General features: G+C 41.0%; 1 protein-coding gene across 2 annotated transcripts in view; it reads left to right on the plus strand.

Annotated features, from left to right (window-relative positions):
- The window catches only part of LOC105481625 (transglutaminase 6), a 54,248-nt gene that overhangs the window by 26,344 nt on the left and 9,643 nt on the right, over positions 1 to 18,261 (plus strand). For both annotated transcript variants that reach the window (XM_011741357.2, XM_011741358.2), the window contains exon 10: positions 12,458 to 12,799. In XM_011741357.2, coding sequence (XP_011739659.1) covers positions 12,458 to 12,799 — 342 coding nt within the window. The remainder of the gene's footprint in view (positions 1 to 12,457; positions 12,800 to 18,261) is intronic.

Here is an 18,261-nt window from a genome sequence, read left to right on the forward strand (position 1 = left end):
AACCATGACCAGCTGGGTGCAGTGGCTCGCACCTGTAATCCCAGCACTTTGGGAGGCCGAGGCAGGCAGATCACCTGAGGTCTGGAGTTCTAGACCAGCCTGGCCAACATGGCGAAACCCCATCTCTACTAAAAATACAAAATTAGCCAGGCATGGTGGCATGTGCCTGTATTCCCAGCTACTTGGGAGGCTGCGGCAGGAGAATCGCTTGAACCTGGGGGGCAGAGGTTGCAGTGAGCCAAGATTGTGCCACTGTGCTCCAGCCTGGGCAACAAGAGCAAAACTCCATCTCAAAAAAAAAAAAAAAAAAAAAGCCACAGGAGAAATTAACATCCTGTTACATGATGACAGTGATGGCAATCACTGTCACTGAGCGCCTGCTGTGGGCTGGCCATTTCCACAAGTTATGTAGTTATTTTATGTAACAAATGTTTACGAAGCCCTTACCATGAGCTTTTAAGTGAGACACAGATACAGCGTTTATTTTACAGAGGAGAAGACAGAGGCACAGAGAGGCAAGTTGACCCAGCCAGAGAACATAGCTAGTAAGGGAGAACTCCCCTGCAGAATCCAGAGCCTATGCTCCTCACTCTGCACTGCACTGCCACTGTTTAATTATACTATTGTTTACTATTTATTGACTGCCTACTGTGGGCAACGTGATTTCACATCTAGGTTAACAAAAATAATAATAATAGTATCTAGAACTTGCTAAGCACAATGGTAAGCAATGTCCATGCATTAGTTCATTTAGTATTTATTTTATTTTATTTTTTTATTGTTTTTATTGTTTTTTTGAGACGGAGTCTCGCTCTGCTGTCCAGGTTGGAGTACAGTGGCTGGATCTCAGCTCACTGCAAGCTCCACCTCCCAGGTTTATGCCATTCTGCCTCAGCCTCCCGAGTAGCTGGAACTACAGGTGCCCGCCACTTCACCCGGCTAGTTTTTGGTGGTTTTTTTTGTATTTTTTAGTAGAGACGGGATTTCACCGTGTTAGCCAGGATGGTCTTGATCTCCTGACCTCGTGATTCGCCCGTCTCAGCTTCCCAAAGTGCTGGCATTACAGGCTTGAGTCACCACGCCCGGCCTTAATATTTATTTTAATATCATTTTATGAACCAGGCATGGTGGCTCACACCTGTAATCCCAGCACTTTGGGAGGTCACAGTGGGCAGATCACCTGAGGTCAGGAGTTCAAGACTAGCCTAGCTAACATGGCGAAACCCCATCTCTATTAAAAATACAAAAATTAGCAGGGCGCGGTGGTGGTTGCCTGTAGTCCCAGCTGCTCAGGAGGCTGAAGCAAGAGAATTGCTTGATCTCAGGAGGCGGAGGTTGCAGTGAGCCAAGATTACGTCACTACACCCCAGCCTACAGAGCGAGACTCCATCTCAAAAAATAAAAAAGTCATTTTATGGATAATCAAACTGAGGCACAGGGAGATTAAGTAACTTCTCCAAGTTTTCAAAGCCCAGAGGAGCTGGAGTTCTAATGAGGCAGTCTAGTCTCAGGGCCTCTGCCCTCCCCGCTATGCCAGACTGCCCCTCTTCGCTGAGTGGCCTCAATGTGCCATACACCATGCTAGGCTTTTTTCATGTGCTCTCAAAGTAGAGAGCCTCCTGAGTGCCAGGCATGATTCAGAGGCAAGGGGACAAAGAGAGGTCCCCAGAGAGCACACCACATGGTGAGCTGACAACACGGAACAATTCAGAGTGACTGCCACTGTACTGGGGTGTCCAGAGGCTAAACGAGCAGAGAGGAAGAGTCTCTAACTCGGCCAGGGCAGAAGGTATCAGGAAAAGCAGCGTATGGGAGGGAATGCTGAAGGGAGTAAGATTCAGCCAGGAGATGAAAGGTTGAGAAGGCATTCCAGGAAGACAGGGTCCAGCCGGATTCCAGACTCATGCTGGGCAATACTGCTCATGGAAGCCAAGACATCCTTGACTTGCATGAGCAGTATTCTACAGATGAAATGACAGGGGCTTATGCCTCTCTGAGTCATGAGCCCTTGCTCTGTCTCTGGAACCAGGACACATGCTAGAGCACAAAGATTCAGAGCCCCTGGGTACAACGTGCTTTGCCCATACTCCTAAGACAGCCTGGAGACTAAGCAAACAGAGAATGAACCTTCCAAGCAAAGAAAATACAAAGCCAAGATCTTAGTTGGTAAGGCTGGTACCAGCAGCCAACAGGGAAGCAAAGCTGGTGCACCTGTCCAGTCATCAGCTTCTGGTCCTGTGTATTAGTTTCCTGGGCCTGCCATAATAAATTACCACAAACTTGGGTGGCTTAAAACATCAGAAATTTATTATGTCACAGTCTGGAGGCCAGAAGTCCAAAATCAAGGTGCCGGCTGGGCCATACTCCATCCAGAGGCTCTAGGAGAGATTCTTTCCTTGACTCTTCTAACTTCTGGTGGCTCAGGCATTCCTTGGCCTGTAGTCACATCACTCCTATCTCTGCCTCCACCTTCTCATGGCCTTCTTTCCTCCTATGTGTTTCAAATTCCTATCTCCTTTCTCTTACAAGGACAAAAGTCATTGGATTTAGAACCTACCCTAAATCCAGGATGATCTTATCCCAAGATCTTGAATTATATCTTCAAAAATCCTATTCATAGATTATATTCACACATACCAGGAGTTAGGACTTGGGCATATTGTTGAGGAGGACATTGTTCAACCCACTGCAGCCTGTGTGGGAAGACCAAGCACCTGCTGCCCAGAGCCTGGATGGTCAAGCCGACAGGAAATAGTGAGTGCAGTGGCTGTGGGGCTACAGCTGCTGAGAGGTTGATGCAGAGACCCTGTGACCAGCCCAGGACACTCTCCTTCCACACTCTCTGTCTCCCAGCCATTCTGCTCTCTGCCTTTCTACTGTGCCTTTCTCTCTCCCTCCCTTCTTGCATTTAGTGGGCACCCCCAAATACCAGGTGGGAGGGTGGACAGGAAGCACAGGAAAGCAGATAACCCCAATGCAGTGTGATGAGGTCAGGCTGCCGAGGTACAGAATGATCAGGTTACAGCAGCAGGGAGGACAGTGCTTGTTCAGGTAACAGTAAGAGGGAAAGGTCATTAGCAGCTCTTTTATACCTAAAGGACTTGGCACAAGACGCTTTCTTTGCCTGGGAAGGACCTGCTGACTTCACCCCAAACTTTTGCCTGGCCAGGGGTCTCAGCACCCTATTGACTTCCTTCTAGGCACATATCACAACTTGATGTTTGCTTGAATCTTTATTGTCTACCTAGAACTCTCCTAGACTGAGAGTTCTAGGATGGCGGGGAGCCTGACTGTTTTGTTCACTGCTTTATCCCCAACCCCTACAGCAGCATCAACTGCATAGTAAGTGCTCAGTACAGATCCATGGAATGAATGAATTGGGGCCAACAACATATGAAGGGCTTTTAATGTCATAAGGAGTTTGAGTTGTATCAAGAAGGGCCTTGCTTTGTTGATTATAGGACTGGCTTATGTGAAGCTACAGGACATGTAAGCCACATTTTCACATTGTTTTCTATTAGCATGTGTTTATTGAGCACTTACCGGGCGCCAGCCAACCAGTAAGCAAAATGCATATGATCTTTATCTTAAAGAAGCTGACATTCTAGTGGGGCAGGTAAAAGTAAACAAATAAGTAAAACGACTAGTATTTCAGTTAGTGATAAGTATTCTGGGGGGAAATAAAGAAGGGAAAGAGTTTAGGGACTGGTTAAGAGGAAGCGAGCATTTGTCATTTAAAATCAGGTGGACACTAACAGACACCTATAGAAGATTCCACATTATAGCAGCAACATATACACATTCTTGGAAAGCACAAGGGTAGCATTATCTAGAATTGACCATATGTTCAGCCATAAAATAAGCCTCCGTAAACTCAAGAAGATTGAAATCATACAAAGTGTATAATCTTATTGCAATAGAATTCAATTAGAAATCAGTATCAGAAAATAATTTGATACATTTATAATATGTGAAAATTAAACAACACATACATCTAAATATCCAATGAGCCAAAGGAAAAATCACAAGTCAAATTAGAAAATACTTTGCAGTGAAAGAAAATGAAAACACAATGTGCCAAAATTTATAAGATGCAGCTAAAGCAGTACACAGAGGGAAATTTATAGCCATAAAAACCTATATTAAAGAAGAAAGATTTCAAACCAATAGCCTAATCTTCTACCTTAAGAACCTACGAAAATGGCTGGGTGCAGTGGCTCACACCTATAATCCCAGCACTTTGGGAGACTGAGGTGGGCAGATTACCAGAGGTCAGGAGTTCGAGACTAGCCTGGCCAACATTAGGAAACCCTGTCTCTACTAAAAATGCAAAAATTATTTGGGTATGGGGGCATGCACCTGTAATCCCAGCTACTCGGGAGGCTGAGGCAGGAGAATCACTTGAACCTGGGAGGCAGAGGTTGCAGTGAGCCTAGATCAGGCCCCTGCACTCCAGCCTGGGCCACAAAAAAAAACAACTCTGTCTAAAAAAAAAACAAAAAACAAACAAACAAACAAAAAACCCTAGAAAAAGAAGAGCAAAGTAAACCCCTAAAAAAGCAGAAAGAGAAAACAAGAAAGATTAAAGTGGAAATAAATGTAAATGAAATAAAGAGCAGAAAAATCATTAAAGAAAATCAACAAAACCAGTTGATTCTTTGAAAAGATTGACAAAATTGATAAACCTTTAGCTAGACTAAGAGAAGAATCAAATTACTAAAATTAGAGAGGACATCACTACCAACTCTACAAAAATGAAAAGAATTATAAAGAGTGTGGTTTTTAAAGAAAAGTATTTGGTTATCATCCCCAGTTCCTGACCCACAGCTCCTAAAACCCTTGGAGTCTTCAGAATGAGAAGAGCATCAGCTGTAGTATGTTAGTAGATGACTATGTGCACCTAGATCACTTTCAGCATGGGGCTGGTTGCCTGAAAAATCAAGACATGATTAGGGATTCGGGACTTTAAACCCCACCTCTGACCTCCAGGGAGGGGATAGAGGCTGAAGATTGAGTTAATCACCAAAGGCCTATGATTTAATCAGTCATGCCTGTGTAATGAAACTCTGAACTGTTTTTCTGAGTTCTGTGAACCACGCTAACAAATTATCAAACCTAAGGCTGTGGGCAGTTGTGATAACCCCAAATCTGTAGCAAAGTTAGACAGAAGTGTGAGTAACCCTGGGTAACCAATACTTGTGACTGGAGTCTGAAGTCTCAGTCTTGTGGGACTGAGCCTTTAAACCTGTGGAGTCTGATGCTAACTCCAGGTAGTTAGTGAATGGAATGGAATGGAATGGAATGGAATGGAATGGAATGGAATGGAATGGAATGGAATGGAAGGAGACCCAGTTGGTGTCCAGAGAGTTGGAGAATTGGTTAGTATGAAAACCCCACACACATTTGGAGTCAGAATTGCTATAATTAATGACAGTTTATTAGGGGATACTATGAGCAACTGTATGACAATATATTAGATAACTTTAGATTAAATGGGTAAATTTCTAGAAAGACACAACTTACCAAAACTATCTCAAAAAGAAATAGAAAATCTGAATAGATTCACAACAAGTAAAGAACTAGTAACAGTTCATACTGAACTACTAATATGAAAACTTCCCACAAAGAAATAATCAGGCCCAGATTATGTCACTGGGGAATTCTACCAAATATTAAAAAAACTAGTATCAATTATTCATGAATTATTCCAAAAATTAGAAAATGAGGGAATACCTCTCAACTCATTCTATGAAGTCAGTATTATCCTGATACCAAAACCAGATGACAACGTCAGAAGAAAAGAAGACTATATATCTATCTCCCTTATGAATGTGAAAGCAAAAATCAATAATGAGAGCAAAAATTCATGAATATGAAATGAATTCAGTTGACTGATAAACTGAATTCAGCAACATATAAAAAAGATTATATGCTATGAGTAAGTGGGATTTATCCCGGGAATGCAAGATGGGTTTAACATTGAAAATCAGCTAATATAATACACTGTATCAATAGAAAAAAGGACAAAACCACATGATCATCTCAATAGATGCAGAAAAATCATTTGACAAATTCTCATACCCCTTTATGATTAAAAAGAAAAAACACTCAGCAAATTAAGAATAGAAGTAGTCACCCATAAAAAAGCCACAGCTAAAATGATATTTAATAGTGAAAGGTTGAACACTTGCACTCCAAAATCAAGGGCAAGACCAAGATATCCTTTTTTGCCACATTGATTCATCATTTTGATGGAAGTGCTAACCAAGGAAATTAAGCAAGAAAAAGAAATAGATATCTTTTTAAAAACTGTGTTGGGAAAACTGGATATCTATGTACAAAAGACTGAAGTTAGACTCTTGCATTATATAGAAAAATTAACTGAAAATGGATCAAAGGTCTAAACGTGAGAGCTGAAATTATAAAACTCTTAGAAAAAAACATAGGAGAAAAATTTCATGATGTTGGATTTGGCACTGATGTCTTGAATATGTTGCCAAAAGCATAGGCAACAACAAAAAATATATAAATTGGACTACATCAAAATTTAAAATGTCAGTTCATTGAAGGATACATTCAAGAGAATGAAAAGGCAATTCAGAGAATGAGAGGAAATATTTGTAAATCATATTTCTGATAGGGGACTACTATCCAGAATATATTAAAAACTCCTGTAACTCAACAACAAAAACCAAATAACTTAATTAAAAAATAGGCAAAGGGCTTGAGTAGCCATGCTCCAGAGAAGATATACAAATGTCCAATAAACACATAAAAAGATGTTCAAAATCACTGATCTTTAGGGAAATGCAAATTAAATCCGCAATGAGGTACCACCTCATACCTACTAAGATGGCTACTATCAAATAAAAAAATTGTTGGAAGGAATGTGGAGAGAGTGGAATTGGTGGGAGTTGAGAATGTAAAATGGTGCTGCCACTGTGGAAAATAATATGGCTATTTCTCAAAATATCAAAAATAGAATTATCATACAATACAGCAATTCAACTTCTGGGTATATACCCAAAAGAATTGAAAGCAGGACCTTGAAGAGATATTTGTACACCCATGTTCAGAGCAGCATTATTCAAAGTAGCCAAAACATCTACGGCCATACCACCCTGAATGTGCCCGATCTCATCAAAATGGCCAAAAGGTGAAAGCAACCCAAATGTCCATCATTGAATGAATGAACAAACAAAATGTGGTATATACATACAATGGAATATTATTTAGTATATACATACAATGGAATATTATTTAGCCTTAAAAAGAAAGAAAATACCAACAAATGCTGGAACACAGATGAAACTTGAGGACATTATGCTAAGTGAAATAAGCCAGACATAAAAGAACAAATATTCTATGATGCTGCTTATATCTATGAAGTACCTAGAGTAGCCAGACTCATAGAGACAGAAAATAGAATGGTGGTTGCCAGGAGCTAAGATCTGGGGAGAATGGGCATTATTGTTTAATAGGTACAGAATTTCAATCAAGATGAAAAGAGCGCTGGATAGATGGCAGTGATGGTTACACAACAATAAGAATGTACTTAATGACACTGAAGTGTACAGTTAAAAATGGTTAAGATGGTAAATTTTATGTTATGTGTATTTTATCACAATTTTTAAAATAAAAAGAAAGAAAAGAAGAGAGGGAGGGAGAGAGGGAGAGAAAGAAGAAATGGAAATAGAGACATTTCCAAATTAGAAAGATATAAAACTATTTCTATTTGCACACAACATAATCTTGTATATATAAAATCCTAAGGAATCCATTAAAAAGCTATTAGAAATGATAAACAAGTTCAGCAAGTTTGCAGAACACAAGATCAATATACAAAAATTAATCATATTTCTAGATACTAGCAATGAATAATCCAAAAATGAAATTAAGAAAATAAATCCGTTTACAATAGTATCAAAAAGAATAAAATACTTAGGAATAAATTCAACAAAAGAAGAGCAAGACTTATATGCTAAAACTACAAAACATTGTTGAAAGAAATTAATGATATAAATAAATGAAAAGGCATCCCATTTTCAGATTGAAAGGGTTTATATTGTTAAAATTGCAAGACTCTCAAAATTGATCTACAGACTCGACAAAATCCTATCAAAGTTACAGCTGAGTTTTTTTCCCAAAATTAGCAACCTGATCATTAAATTCATTTGGAAATGTAAGGGGACCCCAAATAGCCCAAACAGTCTTGAAAAAGAAGTTGGAGGGCACATACTTCCCAAATTCAAAACTTACTGCAGCCAGGCATGGTGGCTTATGTCTGTGATCCCAGCACTTTAGGACGCTAAGTCAGGAGACTCCCTCCAGGTCAGGAAATCTCCTTTCAGGCCAGCTGGGCAACATGGAAGACCTCATCTCTACAAAAAATTTTAAAAATTAGCAGAGTGTGGTGGCATGGCTACCAGCTACTCAGGAGGCTGAGGTGGGAGGATCGCTTGAGCCTGGGAGGTTGCGGTTGCAATGAGCCATGATTGTACCACTGTACTCCAGCCTGGGTGACAGAGTGAGATTCTGTCTCAAAAATAAACAGACAAACAAAAATTACAACAAATATACAGTTACCCAGACAGTGTGATACTGGCATGAGAATGGACATATAGATCAAAGAAATTGAACTGAGAGTCCAAAAATAAGCCCTAAAAATTATGTTCAATTGATTCTACAAGAGTGTCAAGACAATTCAATGGAGAAAGAATAAGAATAGTCTTTTCAGCAAATGGTGTTGGGACCACTGCATATCCACATGCAAAAGAATGAAGTTGTTATACCCCACTGGTCACATGAAAAATTTTAAAAAGGAAAAGAAAAAGAATGAAGTTGGCCTCCTATCTCATGCGATACACAAAAATTCCTCAAAATGCTTTATAGACTTATATGTTAGAGCTAAAACTATAAAATTTTTGGAAGAAAACATAGGAGTAAATCTTCATAATCTTGGATTAGACCAAGCCTTTTCAGATACAACACCAAAAGCACAAGTAACAAGGGAGAAAATTGGACTTTATCAAAGTTAGAAACTTGTCCTGCAAACAGTACCATCAGGAAAGTGGAAAGATAGCCCATGGAATAGGAGAGAATATTTGCAAATCATGTATTGAATGGATAAAGTACTCTTATCTAGGAAAAAAAAAAAATATATATATATATATATATATATAACTCTTAAAACTCAACCATTTAAAAAATAATTTAAGAGCACTGGAAAGGCCAAGTGCTTCTCCCACCTTGGCCTCTCAAGGTGCTAGGATTACAGGCATGAGTCACCATGCTTGGCCCATCCTATTACCTTGAGAGGCCAAGGCGGGAGGAGCACTTGAGGTTGGGAGTTCAAGACCAGCTGGGCAACATAGCAAGATTCTATCTCTACAAAATAAATAAATAAATAATCCAATTTTAAAATGGCAAAGGAAGTGAATGAACATCTCCCCAAGGACCATATATAAATGGCCAATAAGTACAGAAAAAGATGCTCAACATCATTAAGTCATTAGGAACATGCATGTCAAAACCACAATGAGATGCCACTTCACATCCACTAGATCTACTGTCATCAAAAAGACAGACAATTAGTGTTGGTGAAGATGTGGAGAAATTGAAACACTCATACATTGCTGGTGGGAATTTACAATTGCGCAGCCACTTTGGGAAACACTTTGACAGTTTCTCAAAATGTTAAACGTGGTGTTACTGTGACCTGGCAATTGCACTCCCAGCTTCATGTCCAAGAGAAATGAAAACAAACACCCACACAAAAACTTTACATGAATATTTATAGAAACATTATTTAAAATAGATAAAAAGTAGAAACAGCCCAAGTACCCATCAATGATAAATAAAATGTATATCCATCTGATGGAATCCTAGTCAGAAATGAAAAATAATTCATTACTGATATATGCTACAACATGAACGAACCTTGAAAACATTATGTTAAGTGGAAAAAATTTCACAAAAGACCACATGTTGTATGATTCCCTTTATATGAAATGTCCAGAATAGGCAAATTATGAATTAAATTAGTGGTTGCCTAGGGCTGGGGTTGGGGTGGGGAGGAATGGGAAGTGACTCCTGATGGTTACAGAATTTTTTTAGGGGAAGTGACCAAAACGTTCAAAAATTAGATTGTGGTGATGGGTGCACAGTTCTGTGAACATACTAAGAAACATTGAATTGCACTCTTAAAATGGGTGAATTGTATGCTATGGAATTGTATCTCATGGAATTGTATCTCAATAAAGTTGTTTAAAAAAGTCAGGTGGTCAGAGAAGGCCTCCATGAGAAGGTGGCATTAAATTCTTTGGCAGGGAAATGAAACATTTTCATAGTAAATAATATATTATGCAGTAGCAGAGTTCACATACATTTAAATAATGAAACATGGAGTGTTAAAGAACCTTGGTGTCCACAGCAATACCAAGCAATCACCAAGTGATCTGACCAGGGTCACACAGTATCAGGGTACCTTTTGGGGAGAGTGGTGTGAAGACCACATGCCGCAGGTTTCAGGTAGGGAAGGGGAGCCACCAGAATTGGATTTTGGAATCATCAGAGTGGAAACAGAACTGGAACGGGATGGATCCTACATTCCCAGGAAGGGAGCGGACGTTCTTGATTGTCGTGCTCAGTGCCTTGCCTGTGGGCCTCTTGTCCCCACTTTACAGAGAGGAAAACTGAAGCTTGCAGGGACAGAGTAATGAAAACAGTGATAAAATTCACACACTGACCTCATGGTGAGGTTGTTTGTAGGGTGGTCTGATGGGGGAAGAGAGATGAGAGAAGAGGACAAATTCCAGAGCCTAAGGAGGATGTTCAGCAGGACCTGATGAGGGCTCTGTTGTGAGTGATGAAGGTGAGAGAAGAGTCAAGAACACCCCCAGGCTTCTGGCTTGTACACCTGGGCTCATGGCTGCACCACTGGCTGGGATGAGGAATGATGCTGGGCAGTTGGTGGGTTTGGTTGGATTTGAGGCACCTGTGGGACACCTGGGGGGTGCTGTCCAGTTCTTCATATTGTTCTGGAGCTCAAAAGAGAGGTCTGTGCTAGCAGCGGGGAAAGTGGTGTATCGGGGGCCCTAAACTCACATGTCTACAGGAGCCCCACAGGTAGAACCCCGTGAGTGAGAATTATGGGGTGAAGATCATGGACAACCAGAGAGTACATTCCCTCTAGGGGGCGCTGCTATTGCTCAACTCTACACTGATTTAGGGCATGCAGGCTTTTAGGGCATGCAGGCTTAGCCCAGGAGGGTTCCTGGCATCACCCAGGAAAGAATTCAAGGATGCGCCAGTGGTGTTAGCAACTTTTCTTAAAGAAGCAGTGTGCAGCAACAGCAAAGGTGATGCTCCTTGTGGGCCAGGGCTACCACATAGGCAGTATGCCCAGCATAGCAGCTCTGGGTGACAGAGTGAGATCCTGTCTCAAAAACAGACAGACAAAAAGTACTACAAATATACAGAAACTCAGACGGTGTGGTATTGGCATGAGAATGGACATACAAATCAAAGCAATTGAACTGAGAGTCCAAAAATGAGCCCTTATAATTATGTTCAATTGATTTCTACAAGAGTGTCAAGACAATTCAATGGAGAAAGAATAAAAATAGTCTTTTCAGCAAATGGTGTTGGAACCGCTGTATATCCACATGCAAAAGAATGAAGTTGTTATGCCCTACAGTTTTGTAGTCATATTTATACTCAGTTTTAATTATGTGCAAATTAAGGGGCAGATTATGCAGAAACTTTTAGGAAAAGGGTGGTAACTTCCAGGTGATTGCCTTGAAAAGGGGTAGTAAGTTCTGGGTGTTGCCATAGCACTGGTGGGTGTGTCTTATAGAGAAGTGCTTTTGCCTCCTCCCTGTTTCCATTCATCTTTAATCTAGTCCTGAGTTTGAGCCCCAACTCCGGAGTCAAGTCCCGCCTCCTGCCTCAAGACCATTATTGCCATGTAGAGAGTGGTAAGGGAGCATAAATGGAATTTGGAGCTTTACTGCCTGGTTCAAGTCCCAGCTCCCTCACTTAACACATAAACTGTGTGATTGAGGAGTTACTTTACTTCTTTCTCTGTGTCTTGGCTTCCTCGTCTGTTAAATGTAGGTGATAATAATACCTCTGTAGTACCTCCTAGAGAAAAAAAAAAACAGCACCAAGTGCTATAGTACACATAGCAAATCTGCAAAAGTGCTAGCTATCATTACTATATGAGGCTTTTGACCCAGCTGTCAGAGAAGCTGGAAATTTGCATTTTTATGTGAAATTTCCTGACCTGAAGTTGTTGGCAACGGATTTAAAATTTTATTTACATAGAGAATCCAACACAAGGCATGTGGCACCGCTGTGCATATGGCTCTTGAACTGCCAGTTTGACTTCCACAAGCCGTGGTAAATTAAAGGAGCAAGGGGGTGCCTGCTGCTGATGTTGTGTAATGCCCTGCAGGGTCCCGGAAAGAGAGGCAGGTGTACAGCAAGGCGGTGAAGAGGTTGTTCAGCGTGAAAGCCTCTGGAAGGAGAACCTGGATCCGCAGGGCTGGGGGGCGCTGTCTCTGGCATGATGACCTCCTAGAGCCCACCACCAAGCCCAGCATCACTGGCAAGTTCAAGCTGCTAGAGCCTCCCATGCTGGGCCACGACCTGAGACTGGCCCTGTGCTTGGCCAACCTCACCTCCCGGGTCCAGCAGGTGAGGGTCAACCTGAGCGGTGCCACCATCCTCTACACCCGCAAGCCGGTGGCAGAGATCCTGCATGAATCCCACGCCGTGAGGCTGGGACGACAAGAAGGTAAGTGTACCCTGGCTTGGTGGAATCAGGCCAAGCCACCTCCTTTTTCAGGAGGGTTGTGGAGGTCGGGGGTATTTCCCAGGATCTGCATTCATCCCCAGGAAGGAAGGGGACATTCCTGAGCATTGTGCTCAGTGCCTTGCCTCTTGTCCCCACTTCGCAGATGAGAAAACTGAGACTCGGAGGGGCAAAACAATAATAACAGTAATACAAGTCCACATGCATCTGGTGGCAATCTGATGAATATGTGATTTATAGTTTCTATTTGTTTTAATTAGAATGAATATTTACACACCAAATAAATACAGGCTGGGGGTATTTCAGCATGTATGGAATATGCCATGCGTTACTTTTCTAAAATCCAAAAAACAAAAAAAAAATTCTGGAGCCCATTTGGCTCCAGATGATCTGTGGGAGAGGGCTGGACTGGTAACAGATGGTTTTCTTTGTTTTGGTTTTCGATTTTTTTTGAGACAGAGTGTTGCTCTCTCACCCAGGTTGGAGTGAAGTGGTGTGATCTTAGCTCACTGCAACCTCCACCTCCCAGATTCAAGGGATTCTCTTGCCTCAGCCTCCTGAGTAGCTGGGACTTCAGGCATGCACCACCACACCCAGATAATTTTTGTATTTTTAGTAGAGAAGGGGTTTCGCGATGTTGCCCAGGCTGGACTCAAGTGATCTGCCCGCCTTGGCCTCCCAAAGTACTGGGATGACAGGCTTGAGCCAGGCCACAGATGTTTATTAAGTGCTTACATGTGCCAAGCCCTGTCCCAAGAATTCTGCATGCGACAGCATAATCCCTCCAGCCACCTTGTGCGCGGTACTAGTGCTAGCTCCATCTTTGAAAGGAGAAGACTCACACCAAGAAAGGTGGAATCACGAGTTCAGAGTCACACAGTCAGTGTGCATAGTTGCAGGACCCAAATCCAGGCAGTCTGGCATGACAGACACACTCCTGACCAAGGCCAGCAAGGGGCAAAGCCAGAGTTCAAGGCCAGGGATGTTGACCACAGTGCACATTTACTCAGCTGATGCAATTGCTTGACTGCAGGTTATGAGTCAGAGCCCACACCAAATATGCTCAACACGCCTAATGGTACATTTGCCTAAAATTTATCCTTAGTATTTCATAGCAGAAGAGAATGGCTTCAGTCTTTTTAAAGGTTTTTGTATTTTTTTAACTGACCTTATTCCAACTGCTTCTTAAAAAATATATCAAAGTCAGGCGCGGTGGCTCACGCCTGTAATCCCAGCACTTTGGGAGGCCAAGGCGGGTGGATCACGAGGTCAGGAAATCGAAACCATCCTGGCTAACACAGTGAAACCTCATCTCTACTAAAAATACAAAAAATTAGCCAGGTGTGGTGGCACACGCCTGTAGTCCCAGCTACTCAGGAGGCTGAGGCAGGAGACTCACTTGAACCCAGGAGGCTGAGGTTAAAGGATTTTTTTCGTGATCCTTGAACACATAGCACTTCATGGATGATTTATTAAATGAGTCCTCTTTGATTATTCTTGCACTTTTTTCCTAGTCTGTCTATCTTTTTGCCTGTGTCTCCCTCTCCATCTGTCTCTCCTTCCCTGTCTCTCTCTCTGTCTCTGTCCTTTTGGCTTTTTTGCCTGTCTGTCTCTCTATCTCTCCTCTCTCTCTGTCTCTCAGTCTATCTCTGTATCTCTATCTCTCCTTTGCCTCCCTCTCCTTTCACATACTTTCTGAACTCTAAGGATTCAATTAAACAAAGAAGTTGTTGCTCTGGGCCAGTTTCTGGTAAGTGAAGCTTGTGGATTTTCACAGGGTGTGAAAATGTATGAAGGAGGTGTCACACTTCTTTAGCTTTTTTTGTCATTTATTTTTCACAAAGTCTAAATCACAAAATAACACTTCATCATAAAATTTTAATTAACATACACTTCCCTCTGGCTTTTAGCAATTTTTTTCATATTAAAAGTAATACATATTCATAAAAATTTGGAAAGCAAAAGAGAAAAATCACCTATGATTCTGCCACCCACCTACAAACTGTTAATGTATTTTACTTCCAAATTTTTAATGCCTGTTTGCTTTTTGAAAAACAGTTCTAGTTAAAGATTGCAAATAGTCATTAATGCCCTGCTCTTTTCATATTACATTGTATTTTAAATATTTTTATGAGCTCCTCACAAACACCATTTTAATGGATGTTTAAATAAAATTTAATAGATCTTTAAATAAATACATGGTGACCTATCTTTTCTCTTCTTTTAGGTAGTTATCAGCTTATTGCTATTAAAAATAAAACTAAACTTTTGTTTAATTTATCTACAGAGTGTCAGGCAAGCAAGTAAACATTTTGATGCAAAAAGAAATCATTTTTTTCCCTCTGGATTTTGGACTTTTGTTAGACTATATCACAAAAGTGAAATTCTTGGGCAGGGCATGGTGGCTCATGCCTGTAATCCCAGCATTTTGGGAGGCCGAGGTGGGCGGATCACAAGATTGGGAGATCAAGACCATCCTGGCTAACACAGTGAAACCCTGTCTCTACTAAAACTACAAAAAAATTAGCCGGGTGTGGCGGCGGGTGCCTGTAGTCCCAGCTACTCGGGAGGCTGAGGCAGGAGAATGGCGTGAACCCGGGAGGAGGAGCTTGCAGTGAGCCGAGATCTCGCCACTGCACTCCAGCCTGGGCGACAGAGCAAGACTCCGTCTAAAAAGAAAAGTGAAACTCTTTGGCCAAATGATAGACTACTAAAACCTATAATTTTTTAAATTATTGGGTTTTTAAGTAGTTTTAGGTTTTCAGAAAACTTTCAGTGGGAAGTACAGAGAGTTCCCATATCCCTGCCCACCACCACACCTCTCCTCCTGTTATTAACATCTTGCTTTAGTGTGGTACATTTGTTACAATTAATAAGCCAATATTGACACAGTATTATTAACTAAAATTCATAGTTTACATTAGGGTTCACTCTGTGTTGTGCATTCTATGGCTTTTGACAAATGTATAATGGCATGTATCTAATATTCCACTATCATACAGAATAGTTTCACCCCCTCTCCAATATCCCCATGTTCCACCTATTCATCCCTCCTTCCCTTGCCTGAAGCCCCAGTAACCACTGATTTTTTCAGTGTCTCCACACTTTTGCCTGTTCCATAATGTCGTCTAGTTGAAATCATACAGTATAATTAAGCTTTTTCAGACAGGCTTCTTTCACTTAGCAATATGTATTTAAGGATCCCTTATGGTTTTTGTGTCTTGATAGGTCATTTCTTCTTATTGCAAAATAGTATTCCATTATATGGATGTACACAGTTTATCCATTCACCTACTTAAGGACATCTTGGTTGATTCCTAGTTTGGGCAATTATGAATAAAGCTGCTGTAAACATCCTTATGCAGGTTTTTGTGTGGGGTTGAGTTTTTAATTCCTTTTTTTTTTTTTTTTTTTTTTTTGAGACAGAGTCTCACTCTGTCACCAGGCTAGAGTGCAGTGGCGAGATCTTGGTCACTGCAATCTCCACCTCCCGGGTTCAAGCCATTCTCCTGCCTCAGCCTCTCGAGTAGCTGGGACTATGGGCACACACTACCACACCTAGCTAATTTTTGTATTTTTAGTAGAGACAAGGTTTCGGCATGTTGGCCAGGATGGTCTTGATCTCCTGACCTCATGATCCACTTGCCTCAGCCTCCCAAAGTGCTGGGATGACAGGCATGAGCCACCACACCAGGCCCGAATTTTTAATTCTTTAAATAAATACCAAGGAGCACACTTGCTGGATCTTATGGTAAGAATATGTTTAGTTTGGTAAGAAACTGACAAACTGTCTTCCCAAGTGGCTGTATCCTTTTGAATTCCCACCAGGGATATATGAGAATTCCTGTTGTTCCCTATTCTATGCAGTAGATGGCATTGTGTGTTTTGGATTATTGACATTGTAATAGGTGTGTAATAAATAGTATATCAGAGTTTACTATTCTCTAATGACATATGACATTGAGCATCTTTTCATATACTTATTTGACATCTGTATCTCTTCTTTGGTGAGGTGTACAGATCTTTTGCCCGTGTTTTAATTGGGTTGTTCATTTTCTCATTGCTGGTTTTTGAAAGGTCTTTGAGTATTTTGGGTAACAGTCTTTTATCTGATGTCTTTTGCAAATATTTTCTCTCAGTCTGTGTCCTCTCTTCTCAGTCTCTTCACAGTGTTTTTGCAGAGCAAAGTTTTTGGTTTTAATAAAGTCCAACTTATCAATTTTTTCTTTCATGGACCATGCCTTTGGTACTGTATCAAAAAAAATTATTACCGGCTGGACATGGTGGCTCACGCCTGTAATCCCAGCACTTTGGGAGGCTGAAGCAGGTGAATCACTTGAGATCAGGAGTTTGAGACCAGCCTGACCAACATGGTGAAACCCCATCTCTACTAAAAATACAAAAATTAACTGGGCATGGTGGTGAGTGCCTGTAATCCCAGCTACTCGGGAGGCTGAGGCAGGAGAATCGCTTGAACCCGGGAGGTGGAGGTTGCAGTGAGCCAAAATCATGCCACTGCACTCCAACCTGGGCAATAGAGCAAGACTCCGTCTCAAAAAAAAAAAAAAAAATTACCAATCTCAGGTCATCCAGATTTTTCTCCCATGTTATCTTTAAGAGTTCTATAGTTTTGCATTTTACATTTAGGTCAATGATTCCGTTTAGTAAATTTTGTAAAGAATGTAAGTCCTTTGTCTAGATTTTCTTTTCCCCATGTGGATATCCAGTTGCTTCAGCACCATTTGTTGACTATCTTTTCTCCATTGTATTTCGTTTGCTACTTTGTCAAAGATCAACTGACTATATTTGTGCAGGTCTATTTCTGAACTCTTTTCTATTCTATTGATCTACAGGCATACCTCAGAGATATTGCGGGTTTGGTTCCAGACCACCACAATAATAGGAATATTGCAATAAAGCAAGTCAAATAATGTTTTGGTTTCCCAGAGCATATAAAAGTTATGTTTATATTATACTATAGTCTATAAAGTGTACAATAGCACTATTCCTTTTAAAAAAAAAGTGTAGACCTTAATTTCAAAATACTTTATGGCTATAAAATGCTAACAGTTGGGGCCAGGCACAAGTGGTGCATACCTGTAATCCCAGAACTTTGGGAGGCTGAGGCAGAAGGATCACTTGAGCTCAAGAGCTCAAGACCAGCCTGGGCAACATGGTGAAACCCCATCTCTACAAAAAAAAAAAAGAAAGAAAACAAAAAAATTAGCCAGGCATGGTGGTACACACCTGTTGTCTCAACTACTCAGAAGCGAGGCAAGAGGCTCACTTGAGCCCGGGAGATCAAGGCTGCAGTGAGCTGAGATCCTGCCACTGCACTCCAGCCTGGGTAACAAAGGGAGACTCTTTCTCAAAAAAAAAAATAATAAATTTAAAAAAAATAAATAAATAAAAGCTAAAAATCTGAACCTTCACTGAGTCATAGT

Source organism: Macaca nemestrina, chromosome 15 (genome assembly GCF_043159975.1).
Source record: "Macaca nemestrina isolate mMacNem1 chromosome 15, mMacNem.hap1, whole genome shotgun sequence".
NCBI lineage: Eukaryota > Metazoa > Chordata > Mammalia > Primates > Cercopithecidae > Macaca > Macaca nemestrina.